The sequence below is a fragment of the Culex pipiens genome, chromosome 3, assembly GCF_016801865.2.
Source record: "Culex pipiens pallens isolate TS chromosome 3, TS_CPP_V2, whole genome shotgun sequence".
NCBI classification, from domain to species: domain Eukaryota; kingdom Metazoa; phylum Arthropoda; class Insecta; order Diptera; family Culicidae; genus Culex; species Culex pipiens.
The window spans coordinates 24,292,780-24,317,697 of NC_068939.1; the positions used below are offsets into that span (position 1 = coordinate 24,292,780).

The 24,918-nt window shown below is 43.6% G+C and overlaps 2 protein-coding genes across 3 annotated transcripts; both read right to left on the reverse strand.

Moving 5' to 3' along the window:
• Nucleotides 1-514: 514 nt before the first annotated feature.
• On the reverse strand, nucleotides 515-8,244 carry LOC120428335 (U1 small nuclear ribonucleoprotein 70 kDa-like). Its single transcript, XM_039593334.1, has 6 exons — nucleotides 8,001-8,244; nucleotides 7,743-7,925; nucleotides 7,530-7,674; nucleotides 3,363-3,605; nucleotides 1,458-1,832; nucleotides 515-1,184 (listed from the first exon to the last, which is right to left on the reverse strand). Exons 1-6 carry the CDS (start codon nucleotides 8,136-8,138, stop codon nucleotides 988-990), a joined length of 1,281 nt encoding a protein of 426 aa, XP_039449268.1. The 5' UTR covers nucleotides 8,139-8,244; the 3' UTR covers nucleotides 515-987.
• Nucleotides 8,245-10,925: 2,681 nt separating this feature from the next.
• LOC120428346 (uncharacterized) lies at nucleotides 10,926-24,480 on the reverse strand. 2 transcript variants are annotated; one of them, XM_039593345.2, is made up of 5 exons: nucleotides 24,306-24,480; nucleotides 13,771-15,547; nucleotides 12,295-12,462; nucleotides 11,903-12,222; nucleotides 10,926-11,819 (listed from the first exon to the last, which is right to left on the reverse strand). In XM_039593345.2, the coding sequence occupies exons 2-5, from the start codon at nucleotides 15,538-15,540 to the stop codon at nucleotides 11,219-11,221; spliced, it is 2,859 nt and encodes a 952-aa protein (XP_039449279.1). In that variant the 5' UTR covers nucleotides 15,541-15,547; nucleotides 24,306-24,480; the 3' UTR covers nucleotides 10,926-11,218. The 2 variants fall into 2 exon arrangements, with proteins under 2 accessions (XP_039449279.1, XP_039449280.1); XM_039593346.2 differs by lacking the exon at nucleotides 12,295-12,462.
• Nucleotides 24,481-24,918: the final 438 nt, after the last annotated feature.

A 24,918-nucleotide genomic window follows, 5' to 3' on the forward strand; every position in this document is an offset into this window, starting at 1 on the left:
ATGGTTCAAGCTTAAAAACACGTGACACAGCGATAAGCAACAGTGTTCGCATGAAAGATGGCAGCATCAAGCGAGTAGAGATCGAAGCAACCTGTGCGCGAGACCGGACGTATCTTTTACAAGCTGTCAATTGTCAACACATTTTTGTTTTTGTGAAAATTGGATATTTCTCCGGTAAATCTGAAGGTGGCCAGTCACAACGATAGCGGTGTTTTGAGCAAATCAAGGCCGGAATTCTCAGAGGAGTTCAAGCTTCCCTACAGATAAAGGAAAACCAAAGCTTATTAAGGCCACAATAGCGTGATGAACACACATTTAGTTAGCAGCAAACGCTTCTAAGAAGTTGTTGAGAGCCTAAAACGAGAACAACAAAAGACCGAAACATGTATTCTGGAAGTGCTGGAAGGTTCCAAGTTGCAGAAAAATACAGCGCAAGAAGAGAACTAACAGAGAGTTGGATGGAGAAAGTTACAGATTACCAGTTTGGGAGTTTCGAAGAATTGACGACAGTGAGTTTGCTGTGAACCTTTACGACTCGTTTATTCAGTACTTACTTACTTTGGAGCATACATTAACCAATTCTACGCTAAAACGATCACTCGGCAGTGGTTCGATACCACCGAGCAATCCACCGGAGATGGAAGGAAACTTGAACGTGTTTGAGAGGGTGAGAATCGTCTGGCAGAGCTTTGAATAACCCCACCAGAAATTGGCGATTCAAATGTATATATTTTAAGGTCGGCCATCGCAGCATTTTGCACAAAACATCAAGTGTGTACCGTCAAAAATACATTACCTGCGAAAATGCTACTTGTTCAAAAATTTGCTCGCAAAATACTTATCCTTTACACGTTGTGTGTTGCTTTTGTTTTCATGGTTATAATTTAAATCTAAATATTTCTTAAAATGTTCAAACCGCGGAAGCAAAACTCGGCTGTGAAGAATTGATACCTAAAAAACTGTCCAATTTCAAACCTTACATGATGTTCAATACCCCCCGCCGTACCGGCTGTCGTACTGACCGCCGGCTTCGTGGTCAACTGCACCGTAACGATGACCGCTACCAGTGTTTGCGCCCCGTGACCCATTTTCACCGTCGTGCTCATGCGGTCGGTACTTTTCCTCTTCGCCGTCCTCGTTCTTGACCGGGTACTGCGAGTACTGAACGCTGTAATCGGTGTATTCTGTACGGGAAGAGAGGAGAGATTTTGAGGTTAGATCAAGGACTTTTTTTAATGTGGTGATGTTCTGTCAGAGACTTTTATACTACTAAGCAGCTTAAGCTTGAGAGCAGTTAGCCCTGGAGTCTCGTTTGCCACGCGCGGTGGATACTCTTGCAACCATCTCCGGGTCGGAGATCGTAGAGTGACGCAACTTCCCAGCGATACCGGTTCGCCCTGGGACCTTGCGATCACTGATTGCTAATAAACACAAAAATAACCACAAATCCAACTCACCGTCCGCCGGTTCCTCCTTGATCTTGACCTCCACGTCGCGGAACTCGGGCTTGCGCTCCTTCCGCTCCCGGTCCTTGTCACGCTTGTCTCGCTTTTTCTCGCTGCGGTCACGGTTCCGCTCGCGCGATCGGCTGCGGCTGCGTCGGCGCTTCTTACCACCGTCGTCCAGCTCTCGCTCGCGGCTGTCCCGCTTGCGGCGTCGCTCCTTCGACCGGCTGCGCTCCCGACGATCGTTGCTCTCCCAGCGATCCTTACGCTCCGCGCCGGGCGATTCGTCCAGGTCGCGCTCGCGGCTGTCTCGCTTCCGGCGGCGGTCCTTGGACCTGCTGCGGCGGCGACGATCGCGGGGTGACCGGGATCGGCGGCGCTCGAATCCTGCGAAAAAGGGGTAGGGTTGGGTTCAGATTCTGCGGACCTTGGGATTTGAAGATCTTCTCTAATGCTACTACCTAAGGAACTAAGCAAAAATTCCGTCGTCCTAAGGATTTGTAGTTCTACTCTAACGCTATTATTGAGAAGCTATCTGAACTTGATATCTAAAAAAACAATGAAGCACAAATTCTGACATCTTCAGGATTTGACGTTTTGCTCAAACGCTACCATTGGAGAGCTATTTGGATTTGATATTTGAACAAATAACAAAGCACAAATTCTGTCGTTCCTTGGATTTACAGTTCTGCTCTAACGCTACCATTGAGTGCCAATCTGGATATCTGAGCAAACGATGAAGCACAAATTCTGAAATCTTCTCGAATTGCAATTCTGCTCTAACGCTTCTACTGAGTGGCAATCTGGACTTGATATCTGAGCAAACGATGAAGCACAAATTCTGTAACTTTCAGGATTCGCAGTTCTGCACTAACGCTACCACTGGGTGGCAATCTGGACTTGATATCTGAACAAATAATGAAGCACAAATTCTGTAATCTTTGATATTTGCAGTGGAATCTGGACATGATATCAGAACAAACAATGAAGCACAAAATCTGTAACCTTTAGGATTTACAGTTCTGCTCTAACGCTACTATTGAGTGGCAATCTGGACTTGATATCTGAACAAACAATGAAGCACAAATTCTGTAGTCTTGAGAATTTGAATTTCTGCTCTAACGCTACTATTGAGTGCCAATCTGGACTTGATATCTGAGCAAACAATGAAGCACAAATTCTGTAACTTTCAGATTCGCAGTTCTGCACTAAAGCTACCATTCAGTGGCAATCTGGACTTGATATCTGAACAAATAATGAAGCACAAATTCTGTAATCTTTGAGATTTGCAGTTCTGCTCTAACGCTTCTACTGAGTGGCAATCTGGACTTGATATCTGAGCAAACAATGAAGCACAAATTCTGTAACTTTCAGATTCGCAGTTCTGCACTAACGCTACCATTGGGTGGCAATCTGGACTTGATATCTGAACAAATAATGAAGCACAAATTCTGTAATCTTTGAGATTTGCAGTTCTGCTCTAACGCTACTATTGAGTGGCAATCTGGACTTAATATCTGAACAAACAATGAAGCACAAATTCTGTAACTTTGAGGATTTTCAGTTTTGCTTCGCTTCTATTGAGTGGCAATCTGGACTTGATATCTGAACAAACAACGAAGCACAAATTCTGTAACTTTAAGGATTCGCAGTTCTGCTCTAACGCTACTGTTGAGTGGCAATTTGGACTTGATATCTGAACAAACAATGAAGCACAAATTCAGTAACATTAAGGATTCGTAGTTCTGCTCTAACGCTACTATTGAGTGGCAATCTGGACTTGACATCTGAACAAACAATGACGCACAAATTCTGAAATCTTCTGGAATAGCAATTCTGCTCTAACGCTACCATTGAACGGCAACCTGGATCTGATATCTGAACAAACAACAAAGCACAAACTCTCCCCACACTTACTTGGCGTCTCGAACCGCTCCCGCCGATCCTCGCGCTCACGCTCCATCCGGTAGCGCTCTCGCTCGCGCTCGTTGTCCTCGCGGCCCGAGTGCTTGATGTTGACCTCGGGACCACCGCGGCGCGTTCCGCCGAGACCTCCGCCCAGCCGGCGCGGCAGCCAGCCCTTGACAGTGCGGGCGCGCTCGACGTCCACCAGCACGCGCTTACCATCGATTTTCTTACCGTCGGCGTGCTTGTACGCGGCTATTGTTTACCGAGGGTCGTTCGTTTGTGTATTTTTGTGTGGGACAGAAAGTGAGATTTTTTCGGAGCAAAAGGTCGGGGTTTGGGAGTGTCGAGCGGGAAAGTAAAACGATTGAAATAGTAAATTTGGCATTGGTTATGTTTGTAAATGGGGACTTTTTTAACGGATTTGGTGGAATAACTTCCCTCGAATTAGCGACAAAAGGTCGTCCGGAGGATACCAAGGTTGTGTTGGTAGCCTGCGGACGACCAATACGAACCCGATTCCAGGTTAGACACAGACGGACATACTTAAACTAAGGATCCTACTTCTAATCCTAAACACTTTTGCTGTACTCTCACTAGCTCGAAACAAATTTCACGAAAACCGAGGTGAACTTAAGCAACTGCTATCTGGCCTACCCTAGCAAGTTAGTGTCTCTGCTACCAAAAATTCTCCCCAAATATCTTACCCATCTTTGGACGGTAACAATACCTACCAAGATTACCGCGGTAATTTTACTTACGAAAGGACTCTTTGCAAAACTTACGAAGCACACACACACCGTACAAAACACCTTTCGTGGGTACAATACTTGTAATATACGTTCAGTTTTCAGTTAAGACGTGTGTAAGATCTCCGTTCTTGGCGCAGGGAGGTTTCCAGGACTGACTGTGTTGGTTGGAGCTCGCGTCACTAACCCAGCATCGTTTACCTGGTGCGCACAATACTTACGAGTTGCAAAAGGTTGGGCGCAAAACTTTAAATCTTTAATTTTATATCAATTTAACGCATTTACCACAGTGTTTACCAAGTTCACTTACAAAGCGGCCGACCTCGACCGGTCGCGACTCGAATACTCTTACATTTTAAATATAAAAGTTTTAAAATATATAACAAGTTACCATTTGAAGTCCAGAGTGCGATGAACACTAAGGGGTGTACCTACGACCACCCGGCGGTGAACGAAACCAAAAAAGAGACTTGCCACAACAATGTTAGGCTAGTCCGTCGTGATAAAGAAGAATCTTACCCAACCTTGGTTTACCTTGGGGGGGTTGTGTTCCGTTTGTTTCCGAAGATCTCGGCACTCGGTGGTGGGTTCAATGCGGACAATTCGTAGGATTGAAGTGGAACCGTACGAAAAAGATAGTTTACGGAATCAAAAATTGTGTTTAATATTACAAGTTTTAGTGCTCATGTCTGCAGCAGACTCCAGTACATAGTAAATTTAAAAATATTTAAGAATCTTGTCAACAATTCAACTAGATCTGCAAGAATAACTACCGGATTAGCAAAATCTTCTGTCGAAACCAAAAAGAAGCTTTGTAAGGTTATCTATTGCCTTAAAGTATCTATACAAATCAGCTTTAAAAAGACTTGAACCATCACAAAATAACTATTGGATCAGCTTTATGACTAGTCTAAGGATGCCAAATTCTATTTTTGAATTCCTGTCTTTTTCAATACTCTTCCATAACTTCAAATAGTAGGCGTTTCTTACCCAAAGAGTGATTTCAAATCAATCATCAATAATAGTCAATATGTAAATAAGATAAAAAACAAACAAACTATTGAAAACTTTAGTAAAAATAGAACTAAATTATTTTGATTTTTTAAATGAAAAATCCAGTTTAAACTAAACTTTACCACTTATTTTATGCGAAATGCTCGTAGATACAATTTTATAAACATCGTACGTACGCTGAATTTATCTAGTCATGTTTACAATTTTAATATTTTTTTCGTGTTTTCAACACGATGTAGTACGAATAAGGTTTGGAATTTGTTCGATATTAATTTTTTTCCGATAAGGCCGGTGTTTTTTTTCATGTTATGCTTCCCCGGAATTGAGAATCCGTTAGATTTTTTTTTTGTTTTACTTGAAGATTAGACACTTAGAGGCTGTATCTCTGCAATGGTAAATTGAATCAATTTAATCAACCTTAAGTTTTTTTCTACGTTGGACAACATAACAAAAAATAATCAACAATTTTCTATCAAACATTCATCAACGGCCTAATAAACTATTAAAAAAAAAACAATTTTGATTTATTTTCAAAATGCTTCCAACAAAATGTGCACTTCCAAAACACCGACGTAAATTTACAGTACCTAGAATGCATCAAATTGACCACCAAAAACGCTTCCCTTGCACGGACGTGATCATCAATTTGAGATATGAGGTTGCACTGTTTCCACACTCGACTCACTGTCAGCCGTGAGTGCCGTGAGTGCCGTTGCGTACTTTGAGAATGGTGTCGACGGCGGGCCCTTCGATCTGTCAAATCCTCTCGCGTGGCGAAAAATCATTGCTGGGGGGCTTCTTGTGGGAGCCGGACGCACAATTGGCAATCCTGCCAGGTTTCCACTGATTGTTTTCAATTGAAAATATTTTTTTCTTGGAAAACCGGTCATTTCTTCAGGTAGATTGAAGCGTTTTGAGCGTCCGTTTGGCGAGAGGTAATTGGAGGTAGGTTAACTCTTTTTTAATACTGCTTAGATTTTAACTATTTCGCATTTTTGGTAAACTTTTTGCTCCTATCCGAATTCTATATTTTTATACAGCGTCAAGCGCTATAATTGGTGACCCCGGAGGAGCAAACCAAGTCGTGATCTTCAAGAATGTCGTTCAGGTGCCTTTGCATGGTTCGACCTGCGTGTCAAACTCATAATGCAATGTTTCTGAATAAGGTTGACAGATCTTCAATTTCTCAGGCTCATTGGGAAGGTTTTTTGTTTATCCATCCAACGATGGGTCACATGTTATTTCGGACATAACTTATGAAAGGGTTATTATGGGTTATTATGTGTGAAGATAGTTCGAGACCCAAATCAATAAGTTCATTTTTCGAGTGGAAGGAAAAAAGTTCTCAAGATTTAAGAATATTGATTTTTTTTGTGTGGACTGCTGCCAACATTGTATAAAGATTTGTGTGGTGATACCAAATTTCTGCTATCATATTCATGGCGCAACTTGAAAAGTTAGTGTCGAAATTGACTCATTGGTGATAGAGAAAGTAGAAGTGCAAAAATAATTGTCCTAATTCACCCAGAACAGCAGGTAAAAATAAGTGTAAGCAAAGATAAATTTCAACCATGATAATAAATAATGTAATTACATTTTCCTAACAACAAATCGATCCACGATTGCCCACATTTAACCCCGACCGAGTGCCATCAGCAGCGGCAAATTGTACCAACAAAATATAGAAAGAGAAGTCATTCATTTCTGACAAAGATAAAAAGAAATCATAAACAACTGATGTTCAGCTTGTTTATTCCCAGCCAAGAAAAACTCGCAGAATACAAATTTTAACTTTTACCCATTTGTGCCTTACCAAGACCGATACAAACCTAGCGCGGCCAATTTTGCAAGAAAGTGCTTTTTAAATTGTCCTTCTCGAATCTATGGAAAGTTTGAGGGGTGCAGGGCGCAGCCCTTCTGTAAAACTCATTTACCACACGATCAGTCCGAAATGATTTGAGAACTACGCATTTTGCGAGGGTTGCCTCAAGTGACAGCCGGTGGCCACTTCCGCCACCCGCTGCTAGGAACCGTTGGCCAAGTGGGAACTGCCGCCGGTTTGTCGTGACGGGGGGTGGAAACGAAAACGGGAAAAACGACTTCAGTTAGTGGCGGTGCGGTTTGTCGAGTCCCATCGGAAACGGGGGCGAGTTTTTTTTTAGTAGAACGGGGAAAGATTTCGTTTTTTCTTGAGGGGGAGATGAGACACACGAACTACGGAGATACCGAAAGCCTAACCGGGAGCTAAACAGGGGCACAGCTAGTAACAGCTCTATGAGAGCAGGGCGGGAAGGTGGCCTAAAAGAGCACATTAACATTCAAGTGGCAGGAACTGCCGCTGCTGCTGCTGCTTTGATCTGCGCTTGTTCCGGCCACTTTATGCTATTCCTAAATGGGGTTTCAACGTGATACTTACAGTGCATGTCCCGTTCGTACTCATACTCAATAAAGGCGTACCCTCGCGGTTTACCGGACTCCTTGCTCTGGATCAGGATGATCTTTTTGATCGCACCGTAAATCTCGAACTCACGGCGCAGCTTCGACTCCGACGTGTCATAGTTCTGAAATTAAACGTTTGAATCGTTAGTTACTTTTAACCAAATCCACTCCGGCATAGCTCAAAACTCACGATTCTCGCCACAAAGAGCGTCTTGAACGGATCTTCCGTGGCCGTGGGCTGCTGGTTCGGGTCCCAGGTTGCAATCTCCCGCTCCAGCTTGTACGCGACCTGCTCGGCACGTTCCCGACGACGCCGCTCTATCCGCTCTTCCCGGGTTTCAACCCTCGTCGGTGGCGGAGTGTCCTTCGGATCCTTTACGAGGGACAAAAACAAAACAAAATTAAACATTTCCATCAAACCCATCAACACCCCCACAAACCGACTCACCTCAAACAGGTCCAGAAACGCGCCGACCCCGAGGTAGCCCTGGGTCTTTTTCTTGCTGTTGTCCGGCGGTGGCAGAAACGGGATCGGTTCCCGCGGGGCGAACAACGCCAGCAAGTTCGGGGGCAAATACTGCGTCATTGTGGGCGGCACCTGGCGCACTTCCTATCACCACACTGCACTCTTTGCTAAATGGAAACACAATTCCGGCGGATTTCCCGGTGAAAACTACGGAAATTACGAGCACCGACCAGCACTTTTCACGCGATGCGTCAATTTTCCAGGCAAAATGTCCGCCAGCTACCGACGGTGACGGCTGTCAGATGGGAAGTGGTGCCAGTAGGTTGGGGGAAATGTCTGCGCAGCAAGAGCTGGGAGAAATCTGCAACGAGAATTGTACAGCAAATCCAACAATATTTGGTCACATTTGTGCCTTTTCGTGACACGATCTGTTTGTTTTGTTATGGTGATCGTTACACAAGTTACAACACGTGTTACAGCTCCATATTTTTCAACTGATTTTATTCAATTTTAAATAACTCAGGAAAAACCTGTATTGCTGTAGATAAATTGAACGCACATGGCAACAGTGACAAAAAGTACCCTCTCGTTGGATACAAACTACCTATTTTCGGGTAGGTAACTATTACACTGTCGTGTTGGTTTATCCGCAGATTTTACGAGTTTCAAAATGAAGATTTTTCAACACGATTGCAATTCTCTACAAAATCGGCCGGTTCTGTGCCTTTTTATTTAGAGTATATTCTAATTTGGCTCAAACTTTCTGAGGGTCTTCCCTATGACCAAGGAAGCCATTTTGTGTCACTAGTTCTCCCATTCACGACTCCATAGAGCTATCTAAGCCCGATCTCACACACACTAGCACACCATTTGTTTTGCTGGCTGGTATAAATTTTAACCTCACTTTTTTCGTGTAAGTACACGCAATACATGCGCACGTAGATAACTCTTTACAATTTTGGCAGCTGTACATACAAAAATGGTACGTAAATATTCGAAAATCTGTATCTTTTGAAAGTATTTTCTGATCGGTTTGATGTCTTCGGCAAAGTTGTAGGTAATGATGAGGATTATTCAGAAAAAATATTGGTAAACGGAAATTATATTGTGGCAATTTTTGAATTATTTTTTAACAAAAAATCAATTCTTCATTAGCCATTTTCAATTACCGAAATTTCCGGATATGTTGTAGGGGACAAAAAATAAATTTTTGAACAATATTTAGAAGAGTGGACAAAAATTTTGCCGCCAAGTTATGATTTTTTTGAAAAAAAAACTCGAATATTTCAAAAGGGCATAATTTTGAATAATGAAATCTTACACTTGTTAAAAAAAAAATACGAAGAGATCAAAAAATTTCTCAAGGGTTTCATTTTATTTATTTAAATATGAAATAGGTCCATTTGTTTTTGATATGTTAGTAGGGGGACAGGGGGTAATATGCACCCCCTAAGGGAAAACTGTGATTTCTCAACCATAACAGCATTTCTGTAAAAGAATTTCGTTAGATGTTCATAAATAACTATTATTCAACTTCATCCAAGTGAAAAAAGTCATTAAAAACCTCAAAATTGTTTGAAAATAGCAGATTTCTAAAAATATTTTTGATTCATTTCAAACAACCATGCGGGGCAATATGCACCGCAACATTGGGGCAAAATGCACTACAACAACGGGGCAAAATGCACCGCAACAATGGGGCAAAATGCACCGGGTAAAAGCAGTTTTCACTAGTCACCACTAGATGACACCGCTGTTTTTACAAAGGAGCTTCACAGCAGTGCATTTTGCCCCGACCACGCTTTTTGCAGAAAATTTAATTGAAAATGCATTTTTTGATGTTTTTGGACTCATATATCTTCAGAATAATGAAGATTATGGCAAAAAATATATACCTCAACACTTAGAATAACAATAAATGCTTTTTATACTGTCCAAAAATCATAATGAAAGTACAATGAAAATTAGATGAAAACACAACATTTTACAGTTTTGCAAATAACTTAAGCTGTGTTTATACCACGATGCTCAAATTTTTCCAGCATGGTTTAGCAGTGTTAAGCTACCAATTTCTATGATTTTCCCCCCGGAAAATTCTTCCAAATACCGAGAAAAGCAAGGGGTGCATTTTGCCCCGGGGGTGCATATTACCCCCTCTCCCCCTACTAGAACATGAAAGGCTGTTTGAATGAATTTTGAAAAACTTCAATTTTCTTGTTTCTTATTCTTTTGTTCGCTGTATTTCAGTTACCAGAGGTCCAATCTCCAATGTCTTTTAGGAAATTTAATTGAAAATTGTCTCAAGACATCAACAAAAATATTTTCATAATTAGACAATCATAAACACTATTTAACAAAATCGAAAAACTGTAATTCTATAGAAAATAAAAATAAAAAGTAATGGCTCTATGGAATTGTGAAAAAAGATAATAAAAAATCAGCAATTTTATTCCGAGTATTCTTTTTTCCTGAATAGTCCTCATCAATACCTAGGTCATTCTCCGCCGACTCACACAGCAGTTTCCCTGACCCCTCTACGATTTTCGTGAAAATCTCGTGACGGAGGGGCGGTTCGACTCCTTCAAGTTTTGAACATGCGAAAAAAGACATGTTTTTCAATAATTTGCAGCCTGAAATGATGTTGAAAGTTGTAAAGCAGACAATTACACAAATTTTGACATGCAAACATATTAGTTTTGCTTGTAACCATCATGAGTTATCAAGATTTTACAAAAATTTTTTGGCCGTCGATGATCATGGCCGTTCAAGTCAAGATTACAAGCAAATGTCCTATTTCATGCATAATGAGGGAGGCGCATGGTTGCTCTGAGCTGGAGACAAGTTATTCGAAGTGCCTTTCAATTGAATGCAGGGATTTTTCTCATAATAGAACATGCTCGTTATATGTCTTATTTATAAATATAATAATTTATTCGATGCTTACAAAACCTAACATTTACAACACTACACGAACTCGAGTAAAGACTACATCTTCTCTTTCAAAGGAGGTTCTTCTAATTAGAAATGCTTTCACATAATAGCATCGTACACTTTAACTCCAGCCCGTTCTTGTTCACTTTAGACGCCGTGCTGAAGTGTCTTACTATACAAACCAACAATTTATCGCGTTGAGTATCACTGGTGAAGTTCTCGCATTCGTTCGTACACAATAAATATGAGCCGTCAATAAATACTACTCTCTAGAACCGACCTCGAACCTGGTTGATCCAGTCCAGGTAGTGGGTGACCTTGACGTACACTCCGGGCACGTTGGCCTTTCCGCAGCCAATACCCCAGGATACGATTCCAACGACCTGCCAGCTACCGTTGCGTTCACAGACTAGCGGGCCACCTCCGTCACCCTTGCAGGCATCCTTGCCCTCTTCACCGCCGGCGCACAGGAATCCCGGATGAAGGTTGTAGCTGTAGCCGAGACGCGTCTGACGCAGCTGGTTCTGGCACTGGTGCTGGTTGACGATCGGCACATCGACCTCCTTCAGGATGTTCTGGTACTTGCCGTAGTCACCGAAGGCGTCCTTACCCCATCCGGTAGTCCAGCAGCGTTGGCCGGAGAAGTCGGCGAATTTATCGGGAAGACAGGCCGGCGAGATGTGCGGCGTGTTGGTGAAGTCGACCGGCTTGTCCATCTTCAGGATAGCCAGATCGTTGTCCAGCGTTCCAGCGTAGTACTCTGGGTGCACTTGCACCGAGATGACGTCCCGTTCGATGTACGGATAGAACTCGACGTCGTGGTTGACGTCCCATTCACCCAGGCGGACGCGCAGATCGAAGCCGTTGTAGCTGAAAGATATGATCGTCAGTTAATTCGGAACTAAGCGTGAACCGACATTCATGAAAATGTGAATAACAATTATTTAACTTACGTCTTGACGCAATGGGCCGCCGTAACGATGTACTGGTTGTCGATCAGGGTTCCACCGCACACGTACACAGACTCCTTGGGGTCCTTCTTCAGGATCGCCACCTGCCACGGGTACTCGCCGAACTCGCTGTCTCCGTCAACGTAGACCGGGTTCTTGATGCGCCCGTTGATGCCTTGAGCGTTACGCACGCCACACTTGCCCAGGTTGGCGTGGGTCGGAGGACGTGGCTGGTAGGCTGGACGACGGCAGCAAACGCTACGCTGAGGACATTGCTGCTGCTGCTGCTGTTGTTGGGGTCGTGGTCCGTAGTAAGCTTGACGCTGTGTAAGGTGGGTCAGATAAAGATCATTAGGAGTGAGGTAATGACGAAGGAGCTTCCTTCGCAAGCCTACCTTCTCAGCGGAAACAGACTTTTCTTGTACCTCCTCGTGCTTCGAGGCGGGTAGCGATTCCAGCGGTTCGAGCCGATCCGGCACGGAAACATCGGTGGACCGACGGCTACGGGGGAAGCTTACGATGCTACTACCTTCGGAGTGTCCCGGTGCCGGTGTCGGAATGTTCTGAGTGGGCGGAGGAGTAAGTCTAGCGTTACTGTTTTGCTCTTGGTACTGCTGATACTGTCTAGCGTAATCTACCCGGTTTTTGTTGAGCGAGTCGGGTTGGTTCTGCGGGTACACCGACTGGTAGCGGAAGTTACCGATCGGACCCGGTTGGCGAAGCGACTGCTGGTTGAAGGTGACGTTGGCTGTCCTACCGACCTCGGACGGGTTGTAGTCCAGCTCAACGTCGGAAGCAGCAGAGGCATCGCGGAAGAAGGGAGGTCGTGGGCCATAGAAGGGAGCTGGGCCATTGGGAATGAAGGGAGGACCAGGAGGTCGGTTTGGAATTGGGCCTGGGCCGGGGTAGATTGGACCTGGGCCGGGGTAGATTGGACCTGGGCCGGGATAGATCGGTCCTGGACCGGAGTAAATTGGACCAGGTGGTTTGGTGTAGATAAGGTTGGGTCCAGTAGGTCCATAGTGTGGCGGTGGTGGCCCGTGGGCAAATGGTGGTGGTCCATGAGGTGGACGGTAGATTGCGGGGGGCGGCGGGTATGAATGGTGGTTATGGTAATGTTCATGCTGGTTGAACACATGCAAAACGTTTTGTTTCTTGGCCGCCAAAAGATGTCCCACTTTATGCACGATGTTCTCCGTTGGAGTCACGTGAAGATTGACGAGCGGCTTGACAACTTTGTCGCCGTACTCGTCCTTGGTAACTTGGAAGGAGAACAAGGGATTAACATTGACCAAGCCGAGGTTCAACCCGTTGGCACCAATTGAACCAAAGTAGGGATTACCGGCCGGATTAGGGCCGTACGGATTCAGCGGATACGAGGGATAGGGGAGACCAAAGGACACTCCGAAGGTAGGAACAACTTTCTTCCCGCCACCTTCACCATGATGACCACCTCCTCCTCCCAACAAACGCTAAAACAATACAATTAGAGAAGACTTTCTTAGACGTGGTTCGGTCGCATGGGAGCTGTGTGGTCAACAGCAAGTCCGGTGGTCTGTTGGTTTAAGTTGTGAGCGTGAAGCCAAAGCTTGTTTTAAGAATGTCAGAATGTATTGTTTTAGTGTTTGATCATCGAGAGATTTGGTAACTCAACTGTTGGTAAGGTGGTCTTGGGTAAGGTCTCAAGAGTTTGCGTGTCCAATTGGCGACATTTACAAAGCGTGTGCGAGGTACAAGAATCTTCTGTTTCTACTGCTAAGGTTAACGTTGATCATGGTTAGTATGAGGATTAGGGTTTGCCGGAATGAAGGATTAAGGTTTTAAGAATTTTGGTTCATTTGGTTAGTGTACAAACGTACAACACAACTTACCGGTTCAATGTTAGCCTTGTCATCATCGTCGGACTTCTTGGTAGCGGCAGCAGCTTCCCGTTTGGAGACCTTCTTGACCTCTTCGGTCACATTGGTCGAACGAGCCTCGGCCGTTACGTTCTTGGGCACGTGCACCACGGTCATCGTTCCGTTGGCGTCGGTGATCACCAGCTTCTCGGTATCGGCCAGAATGTCACTCTTGAAGCTACGCGGGTCCAGCGGAAGGATCAGATCGTCACGGCGTCCTACAACGTCCTGGGCCGGGCACTGTTCGTACGGAACGCACACGCAGTCCTCGTAGCGCGAGTTGGCGCCAAACTGTTGCTGGGATTGACCGAATTGCTGGTTCGGCTGGCCGAATTGCTGGTTCTGTTGTCCGAATTGCTGGTTCTGTTGTCCGAATTGCTGATTTTGCTGGCCAAATTGCTGATTCTGCTGGTTGCTGTACTGTCCGTTGTACTGCTGGCTGTACTTGCTGTAGTCGGTGGAGTAGCTGTTCAGTCCGTTGGCTGGTCCCTTGACATTCAGTTCTTTCTTGTACAGGTTGGGGTTGGACGCGTGGAATCCACCTTGGGGTGCCGTTTGGTAGCTTCCGGTGACGACGGCCGAGTTCGTTCCGTAAACGGTGTTCTCCGAGCCAGAACTGCTGAATGTCTGTGGTCCCTTGTTGTAGAAGTTGGCGGCCGACTGTGACTGCGAAGCATAGCTTCCGTAATCTCCGAAGTTGTTGCCTCCCTTGAGATCCTGGTAGTCAAAGTCCTTGCTGCTGGACGGATTGAATCCTCCGTTGAGGGATGATGAGGTTCCGTACTGACCGGAGGAGTAGGAAGATCCACTGTTGAGCGAAGACGAAGATCCGTATTTACCAGAGGAGTAAGAAGCGCCTCCCGCAACAGACGAGCCAGTGATGATGTCCGATGTCAGTGGAACGGGTTGTTGGACGACAACGGTCTTCTCGGCGGCTCCTCCCTCGATGTGGTGGTAGTGATGGTGCACGTGTTGTTCAACCACTGGTTTGGCGGCAACTGGAGGACCGTCCGCGATAACGACGCCGGGAGGTTTGTTTGGGCTCTCGAACTCGTAGGGAATTTCAGCACCTTCGTAGACGGGACCAAGAGGTTTGGAGGGGTAGCTGGGGTAGGATCCACTGTAGGATGGTCCACCGGAGTAGGAGTTGTAAGAGTTCTGACTGTTGAAGGATTGAGAAGCAAAGCCGACTTTTTGGTTGGGGTTCGGCATGGGTTGCGGTGGTCCGTAGGGTCCCTGGTGAGGTTTCTGCTGGGGTGGTTTTGGAACGTAGACTGGACCCTGCTGTTGGGGTGGTCCTCGGATTGGGATGGTGGCGATCGGTCGTCCAACCGGTTTCAGCGCCACGGGTTGAGCGTAGATCAGGTTGTTTGGGTTCAGGTATGGTCGTCTTCCGTCGATCAGCTCTCCATCACACTGCATCAACCCGAGGGCGCACAGCTTCTCCTTGATGATGTTCCGGGCTTGGACATCGTCAGAGTTTTGCAGAGCTTGCTGAACCGAAGGATCACTGTACACTTCGTCGAATCCTTCCAGACTTCGTCCCTGGCGTCCACTGTCGAGGATGTAGTTCAGGATTTCATCATCACCCACTTCGGTAGCGTTCTGGACAGATTCTTGGCGCTTCTCACGCACTAGATCCTCCATGAAAGACTCTCCGTCGTTCAGCCAATTCCATTCGTCGGCACTGGCGGTGGTGATCGCCAGGACCACCACCAGGGTAGCGGTGGTTATGAGGTTCATATTGTGTCTGGAAAAGGAAGAAGACGCGTGTCAAACTTTTTGTTCATCTGAGATCAATAGAACCCAATGTTTCCCAAACAATCAAACTGTTAACGATCGATCTCCAATCACCGAGAGCGATTTAAATTTGCTCGCACAGTAACCCACATTCGGCACACCATTACCCACATGTGTGTTTGGGTAGCCCAATTTCGGGCGCCGTCGATTACCTAACATCGAGAGGCCCAGTTTCGGCATTATGCCATTCAACGTCATAACTCACGTGGTCGCGATCACTCTCACGCGAGTTTCCACTCAGGTGCTCAAGATCTGCGCGGGGAACCAAAACAAAGTCAGAAGAAAAGTCGTGTAAAGAAATTGAGATAAATCAGCGCGCGGTTAAGTCAGGCATACGATTATTATTTCCAGGTTGGCTTAGGTAGAGGCCGGCATTAAACGAGTTTGTTTGCAACCCACAGACCTACAACAACACCATTGGTGGTTTGTATCGGGTGAGATATACGAACCAGGAAGAGTAGTGTATGGTTTAAAAGTGCCAACGTTTGCAGGAAAAGCTGCATCGTTTGGTACTCCGCGCAGTCTTCAGTGACGATCTTTCACTTTTACTTTCGATATGGATGCAAGCGATCCGTCAAGGGGAAACATTTCCGCCCCAAAACAATGGACGATTGTTTGAAGTGTACCAACCAAGGTGTGCAGATCGTCAATCTCTCACCCTTTTCACCGTGAAAGATACCAACCACCATAAAGACAGTGTTTGTGGATCTCGAGCGTGACCAGATGTAAATTGGTGCAAAATTGTAGCTTTTTGCCAACTTGAGGTAGTCCAAGTGTAAAATAATGAAGACATTTTAGCGGGTCCTTAACGTACGTTACGGCACGACGGACATCTCAGATAAGACAGCTGAGATCACCAATCGATCACCGATTGAATAACAGTAAGCCGCGCCGCCGGTCATCGGCCCAGTCAACGCCCCCGTCCTCGTTCACGTTTCGCACCGAAATGGGGTCACCAAGGCGCGTACTCAGGGCCACCGGCTGCAGCCGTTACATAACCTGTCCTTTGCGGGCTGACTCAGTGCAAACAGACGTTACGCGAATATCGTTGACCTCATGCGGAGATGCGTCATCAGAAAAAAAGGCGTTTTTTTGTGTGTCGTTTTGTTGACTGAAAAACGGTTCGCAGGTTTTGAAGGTTGAACTGTGAGTGGCGGCGGAAAGTGAGCGTGAAATGGTGTTTTTTTTGGGACATTTGATTTTTTTTTTATGACCGTGTGGGTGGCGCTGGAGAGACGTTCTTTGTTTTGCGAATTTAGAGCAGTAGTAAAAAAACATTTTGGTTTTGTTATATCATGAATTCCTAAAAAGGTAGGCCTAAACATTACGTAATGGTTAGGCCTACCATTTTAAGAATTCATGATATAATTTAATTAAATATGTCTTCGCAAGAAATAATAAATTCTGTTGTGTGTTGTTTTCAAAACAACACAGCAACAAAGTATTAATTCAGCTGCTTGTAAAAGGTCTGGATGGAATTTTGTTTGCATGAGGCTGGTACAAATGTTTTTAAAAGTTTTTGTCCCCCCCCCCCCTTCAAAATCGGCCTGAAAAATCATTGGGCAAAAAAGTATTTTTTCAAAAATCTTCGAAATTTCAATGTAAATTCAAGTTCAATCAGCTGAAATCAATGTAAAATGCATTGAATGATTTTCAACATGTTTGGGTTTATTCAAAAATCTTTAGAAATTTTGAAAATTTCTAGGTACAGTACCGCAAAAAGTTTTTTTGTTCGTTATAATTTTTGTTTTCGTCAAATCTTACATTTTTTGAAAACTAATGATTGCAAAACAACTGAACTAGTATAAAATGCATTTAAAACACTTTTTTCATTCAAATGTTGAGATAATGGCTTGTTATTTCAATTCTTGTATTTTTTTTTTATTTTTTGCCCACCCCCCTCGACCACAGTCAGAGCCGAGGGACAAAAACTATGAAAAATATTTGCATCGGCCTTATTTTATTAAATTTTATGTAATACTTTAGCCTGAAATATGTCATTTTGAGATAAGCCACTGGAAATTTTTTATTTTTTTTTATTTTCTTTTTTTATTTTGTTGCTCTTGAGAAGAATAAATTTAAAATAAAATATTGATGAAATTTCAATATACATATTGATTTTATTCCCAAACTATCAAAACTGGTCAAAGTTTGAATTCTATATAATTTCATAAATTTGTAAGCCAAATGCATGCTTGCAAATTTAATTTGATTAAAGTTTTTGTCTCTCCTTCATACATTTCCCAACAAAAAAGGAGGGCAATTAAAATTGCTAAAACAATAAATAATCAAGGAAAAAAAATGATCTTAAATTATATAGAAAAACCTGCAAATAATTGTAAATTATTCAGATTACATTGTATAATGTTTGTTTCAGCATTTTTATCAAAAGGGGAACTTGAAGGCATTAAAGAAATTTGAATTTTGAAATCACAGTTCAGAAAAAGACGTAGAACTTTTGGACATTCAGTTAAACCTGTAATAGGCAAAATCGAAAATCAAATTGTTGATTCTACACACTGCATTTTTCCATTATTAATCCAATTTTCTAATTATCTAACTTTTGATAATCCGAATTCATTTATTTAAGCACCGTTAATTTAGAGAGTTTTTTGATCGAAAATGTAATGAAATTTGATATTTTTTGTGCTCCGGACAAATATTCATAATCATCACATTGCAACACAAAGTTGTGATAGTATATTTTTTAACGGATTAAAATTTATCAGTATTTTTTATCGCATTCTCCAGAGTTAGATTTGAGATCAAAAGAAGATGAAAAACTTGCCTTCATTATATTTTTTTTTTGCGCTCTTTTTAATATTTTACTGCATTCATTACATAATTTGAAACAAGTTCACTGCCCCTGATCGCATAAATGTCCCATATGCATTTTCATCACTTTTGAGTTATAGATGCAGTTTGGTTCAAAATCGTGTGCTCTTTCTAAAGAGCCTATAACATTAGGATGTAACAAAAATGACTTTTTGGCGGGCATTCAAGGGTTTGTTCCGGTGGGCATACTGAGCCCAAATCCAAAATATGAGCTTGATTGGACGTAACAGGAGCTGGCGCTCCGCCCTTCAATTTTAAATGGGATTTAACCCGTAAAAAAAGATTTTTTCAAAAATGTCACTTTTTGGGCATTTTGGCCACTGAAGCGTTTATTTTCAACATCATTGGCTTGTAGGCCAGATCCTTGCGCATCTTTTGGTATATATAACATTGAAATTTTGAGCACCCTGGAGCTCGGTACAGACCTTCAAAGTTTGGCATTTTTTCGAAAAATCGGTCCCGGCAAAAAAGATATGCGTCGCGGCTTGCGACGCCCGAGACGCCATTTGATTTTGCCGGGGCCGATTTTTCGAAAAAATACCAAACTTTGAAGGTCTGTACCGAGCTCCAGGGTGCTCCAAATTTCAATGTTATATATACCAAAAGATGCGCAAGGATCTGGCCTACAAGCCATCGATGTTGAAAATAAACGCTTCAGTGGCCAAAATGCCTCAAAAAGTGACATTTTTGAAAAAATCTTTTTTTACGGGTTAAATCCCATTTAAAATTGAAGGCCGGAGCGCCAGCTCCTGTTACGTCCAATCAAGCTCATATTTTGGATTTGGGCTCAGTATGCCCACCGGAACAAACCCTTGAATGCCCGCCAAAAAGTCATTTTTGTTACATCCTACTATAACATCCAGTACTTTGTTCTAGAAATCGGGAGGAAATCCAGTTTTGACAAAGAACTTTGTCCTAAGGTTTCTATACGTGGTGTCAATCCAAAATTTTCGCGAAGCGAAAACGTTACGTGACGAATTCCCCTCTCGGCAAATTTCCCCTCTTTTTGGTGCACGCTGGTTGGATGAACGGACGTTTCCCAATCAGTCAATCGAGAGACGTGAGATTGATGTATCTAAATTCACCCCCACTCCACCTCATAATTTTCGGATCGCCGACGAGCCAACAAAACTAGGCTCGGTCGGTCCCGAAAATTCATTCTTCTGCTGGACGTCGACGAGAACACATCAGAAGCAGATGGCCTGGTGGCCTGGTAGCAGACGGCCTGGAGGTCCGAGAGCAGATCAGATGGCTTGGAGGCAAGGACCAGCTAAGCGACATGCCAGTCGCGGGAGTCGATCATTGGAACTGGCCACCACATGGACTGGAGTGGCCGTAGGCCCCAGGGATGTTCCGATGGGGGGACATTTTCCGGACCGTAAGAGTTGGGGCAATATGGGTATCAAACTTTATGGTTTTTGATACTGGACATGAAATTTGACATTTTGGCAGTAGTGGCCACAATCCGGAGTGGCCGGAGGCCCCGGGGATGTTCCGATGGGGGGACATTTTCCGGACCGTAAGAGTTGGGGCAATATGGGTATCAAACTTTAGGGTTTTTGATACTGGATATGAAATTTGACATTTCGGCAGTAGTGGCCACAATCCGGAGTGGCCGGAGGCCCCGGGGATGTTCCGATGGGGGGACATTTTCCGGACCGTAAGAGTTGGGGCAATATGGGTATCAAACTTTATGGTTTTTGATACTGGACATGACATTTGACATTTCGACAGTAGTGGCCACAATCCGGAGTGGCCGGAGGCCCCACGGATGTTCCGATGGGGGGACATTTGCCGGACCGTAAGAGTTGGGGCAATATGGGTATCAAACTTTAGGGTTTTTGATACTGGATATGAAATTTGACATTTCGGCAGTAGTGGCCACAATCCGGAGTGGCCGGAGGCCCCGGGGATGTTCCGATGGGGGGACATTTGCCGAACCATAAGAGTAGGGGCAATATGGGTATCAAACTTTAGGGTTTTTGATACTGGATATGAAATTTGACATTTCGGCAGTAGTGGCCACAATCCGGAGTGGCCGGAGGCCCCGGGGATGTTCCGATGGGGGGACATTTGCCGAACCATAAGAGTAGGGGCAATACGGGTATCAAACTTTATGGTTTTTGATACTGGATATGAAATTTGACATTTCGGCAGTAGTGGCCACAATCCGGAGTGGCCGGAGGCCCCGCGGATGTTCCGATGGGGGGACATTTGCTGGACCGTAAGAGTTGGGGCAATATGGGTATCAAACTTTATGGTTTTTGATACCGGACATGAAATTTGACATTTTGGCAGTAGTGGCCACAATCCGGAGTGTCCGAAGGCCCCGCGGATGTTCCGATGGGGGGACATTTGCCGGACCGTAAGAGTTGGGGCAATATGGGTATCAAACATTATGGTTTTTGATACTGGACATGAAATTTGACATTTTGGCAGTAGTGGCCACAATCCGGAGCGGCCGAAGGCCCCGCGGATGTTCCGATGGGGGGACATTTGCCGGACCGTAAGAGTTGGGGCAATATGGGTACCAAACTTTATGGTTTTTGATACTGGACATGAAATTTGACATTTCGGCAGTAGTGGCCACAATCCGGAGTGGCCAGAGGCCCCGCGGATGTTCCGATGGGGGGACATTTGCTGGACCGTAAGAGTAGGGGCAATATGGGTATCAAACTTTATGGTTTTTGATACCGGACATGAAATTTGACATTTTGGCAGTAGTGGCCACAATCCGGAGTGGCCGGAGGCCCCGCGGATGTTCCGATGGGGGGACATTTGCTGGACCGTAAGAGTTGGGGCAATATGGGTATCAAACATTATGGTTTTTGATACTGGATATGAAATTTGACATTTCGGCAGTAGTGGCCACAATCCGGAGTGGCCGGAGGCCCCGCGGATATTCCGATGGGGGGACATTTGCCGGACCGTAAGTGTTGGGGCAATATGGGTATCAAACTTTATGGTTTTGATACTGAACATGAAATTTAACATTTCGGCAGTAGTGGCCACAATCCGGAGTGGCCGGAGGCCCCGCGGATGTTCCGATGGGGGGACATTTGCCGGACCGTAAGAGTTGGGGCAATATGGGTATAAAACTTTATGGTTTTTGATACTGGATATGAAATTTGATATTTTGGCAGTAGTGGCCACAATCCGGAGTGGCCGGAGGTCGCGCGGATGTTCCGATGGGGGGGGGGGGGGACATTTGCCGAACCGTAAGAGTTGGGGCAATATGGGTATTAAACTTTATGATTTTTGATACTGGACATAAAAAGTTGCATTTGGCCATTATCTGAAACTAAGCAGTTAAAATATATTGCTTATTAGGCAGGAAGTAATAAATAGATTACTGCGATGCACATTTTTTTATGCCACTGCGAAAATCTGTTTCTGGAAATTTAAAATAACTATCACGTAATCATTAAGAGCCCTGTAAGGGTAGTTTTTATTGTCTGCTGTTCAAATTTCCTTTACTGCCGCCGATTGCTTGCAACAGCCCTGCAAAAACATTCCCGCATCTTGGTAACTTTCGAGTGGTGAAGGAAAGTAAATTGATTTCACTTCGATTTCTATATCAGCTCCACTTGCAATTTCCGTCCCCTTAGTTCGATAGGACGGTTATTATAAGGGGGGAATTTGGACCGGACATTCTAATCGAAAATTTCAACAATCATCTTGCAAAGTTCTTTGTCATACTGGTCATGTGTAACATAACCACCTGCACCTTTTTTTGTGAAAATTTAACACGTATCCTTAGGCGTCATCCATAAAGTACGTCACGCTCTAGGGGGGGGAGGGGGGGTTGTCGCAAGTGTGACAAAGTGTGACAAGGGGGAGAGGGGGGATACGTGAGACTGTGACGTCACGCTAGACTATTTCTTTAATATTGATTTTTTTTAAATATAGCTTTAAAAAAATTATGTTTGATAACTTTTACTTATAAATCAAACACGATTCAAGGCTTTAAGAAACAGAGTTTTTGATGATAGATTTAATATGCTTCAAAAAACTGTGATGGTGATTTTTATCACTACAACATTGAACAATATTTAAAAAATCCAAGCGCAACCTGTAAAAACTAAAAAAAATCTCGAATGTATTCCGAATTTCAGAATCATCCTTTTTATAAATCATGCCACACAGTAAAAAATGTGTAAATTTCGAAGTTGTGATTTCTGAATGTTGAATTTTACAGATTTATTGATGTAAATTTACCTCAATTTAGACTCAAAAAGTGTCATTACACCAGAAAAGTGGTAAAATTACTCATTTTCAGAGGTAAAATTACACTTTTTTTTCTGACATAAAAGATGTACCCCTTCCCAGATGTAATATTACCATGATTTTTTTACTGTGTAAAATTGTACAAAAAACAAGATAGTGCGGAGGGGGGGGGGGGGTCCGACAAAACGCGACGTACTTTCTGAGGGGGGGGGTCAGAGCCAGCGTGACAAAGTGTGACATAGGGGGGAGGGGGGGTTAATTTTGGCCGATTTTAGCGTGACATACTTTATGGATGACGCCTTATGTGTGGGACAAACTTCAAATGCGTTTTTCTCAGTTTGCTGTTTTTGCATGTGGGACATTTATGCGATCATGGGCAGTTCAATTTTATCAAAATTATCAAAAAAAATAATAATAAAAAATAAGTTTTAAACGAATGTTACAGGATTTTTTTTGAATTTTTTTATCGGTTTTTGAATCAAGCTTGAACCAAATTATTCGTTTTCGAACTCTAATAACTTTAAAATAAACAAACATAATGATGATTAGCCAAAAAAAAAAAATATTGTTTTCGTTTACAAAACCTTTGATTTTAAAAACAACAAACATTGCAGAATTCAATTATGATAAGTTGCTCAGAGCGTCGTTTACCCAAGAAACGGCTCTTGATGCAATTTCAAATATTCTTGATAGACATCAACATGGACAAGTGACGAACCTTTTTATTTACTCTTATAAGTCATGATATTGAATATAATTTCTAGTTTAAAATTATGCATAAATTATTTGGCAAATAGTCGAACAAAAAGGTATAACAGTTTGGGGAAGGAATTGCTTTAAAACATTAAGGCTAAAAGGTATATCTTTATTTCACAACTTCTTTTTGTCATCTTAATTACTGATTGTTATCCGAGATGCATTTCTAGCTTCCACATTTCAAACCAACAACAGAGGAAGCTTGTTACCGCAAAACACACTCACTTGAGCGGTGCATTTCCCATGAAAACAATCAAATTTTAAATCACTTCTTTGAGCTGTAACGATGCATCTTTTTTGCATGGTGGTGTTACATCTCAAATTTGCTGTAGGTTAAGCGTCCAAATTAGTGCTGGGAACTTCGTTTTCCTCCAACAAACAATACACAACGAACCTTTCCCACCCAAAAACTGCTTCATCAAAAATGCAAATCGTGAGACAGTTTTTTTTTTCGAGCCCTCACCACGATGTCCTAACTCTTCACAATTACATCACGTGCTCTCTAAGTCAACTCCGCAGTTGGTTTGCCAAGATTTGCCCCACTAATAGAGAGTGCGTGGGTGGCCCTCAGTATTGGCACCAGGTTACACAACTCCACCCCACCAGATGCGGTCACCGCTGGCGGGAGGAGGTTGTCCTAGATAGGACGACTACCGACTAGCTTGTCCCACTACATCGTACGTAATCGACCAGAAAGTAGTCCTTGCGGGCGCGAAGTCACGATTGCGCAATGCGCACCTCACTTAACCACAACTCTTGGCTTCAACACACACACAGTTTAGTGACAGTCTCTTTTTTTCGATTGCAGTTTTCTGCACAGGAAAGTCTTCATGCACTGTTCGATGTAATAAGCTTCCCACAGGTAAGTTCTCCAAATCGTTGCCACTAACCTTTTGTGAACGAAGCACACTCTGTCACTCCGGCGCGTTGTCTAAACCCCCACTTGTTATGTAAAATTACACCAAATATCACTTTCAACCATGTGCAGCTCAAATATCTTAAAGTTCGTGTTTTATTTTTGGTTCGTTTTGAGGTTCTCTCAGATGCACATCTCACTCGATACTGAAGTTTAATTTCACCGCGCAGACTGTTTTATAGAACCCCACCGCCGCACCGGCACCGGAGCTTCAAGTTTTTGGCGGAGCTGGCGTTGAGGCGTATTCCGATGGTGCTGTTGTGTACCCCCTTAACGGTGTGGTGTGCATCGAGAGAGAATCGGCGGTGGCGGTCGTAGACACGACGCTGAGGCGGTTTATTTTGCTGATTCGGAGAAGAACGACGACGTTGGAGGGTGCGAGGAGGAAATGGGGGGTTTGTTTGTTTTCCCTCTCTTTTCGGTTTGATTTTGTTTTACATTTGAATATTTTCCCGTGAACAAATTGCAGTTTTGTCGGAACTTGAGTCATGTTTGAGGTGTAAATGTAATTTGAGGCTCTTAATGGACTATTTTAATTACTATTAGTTAACCCTTTAGGCGTCATCCATAAAGTATGTCACGCTAAA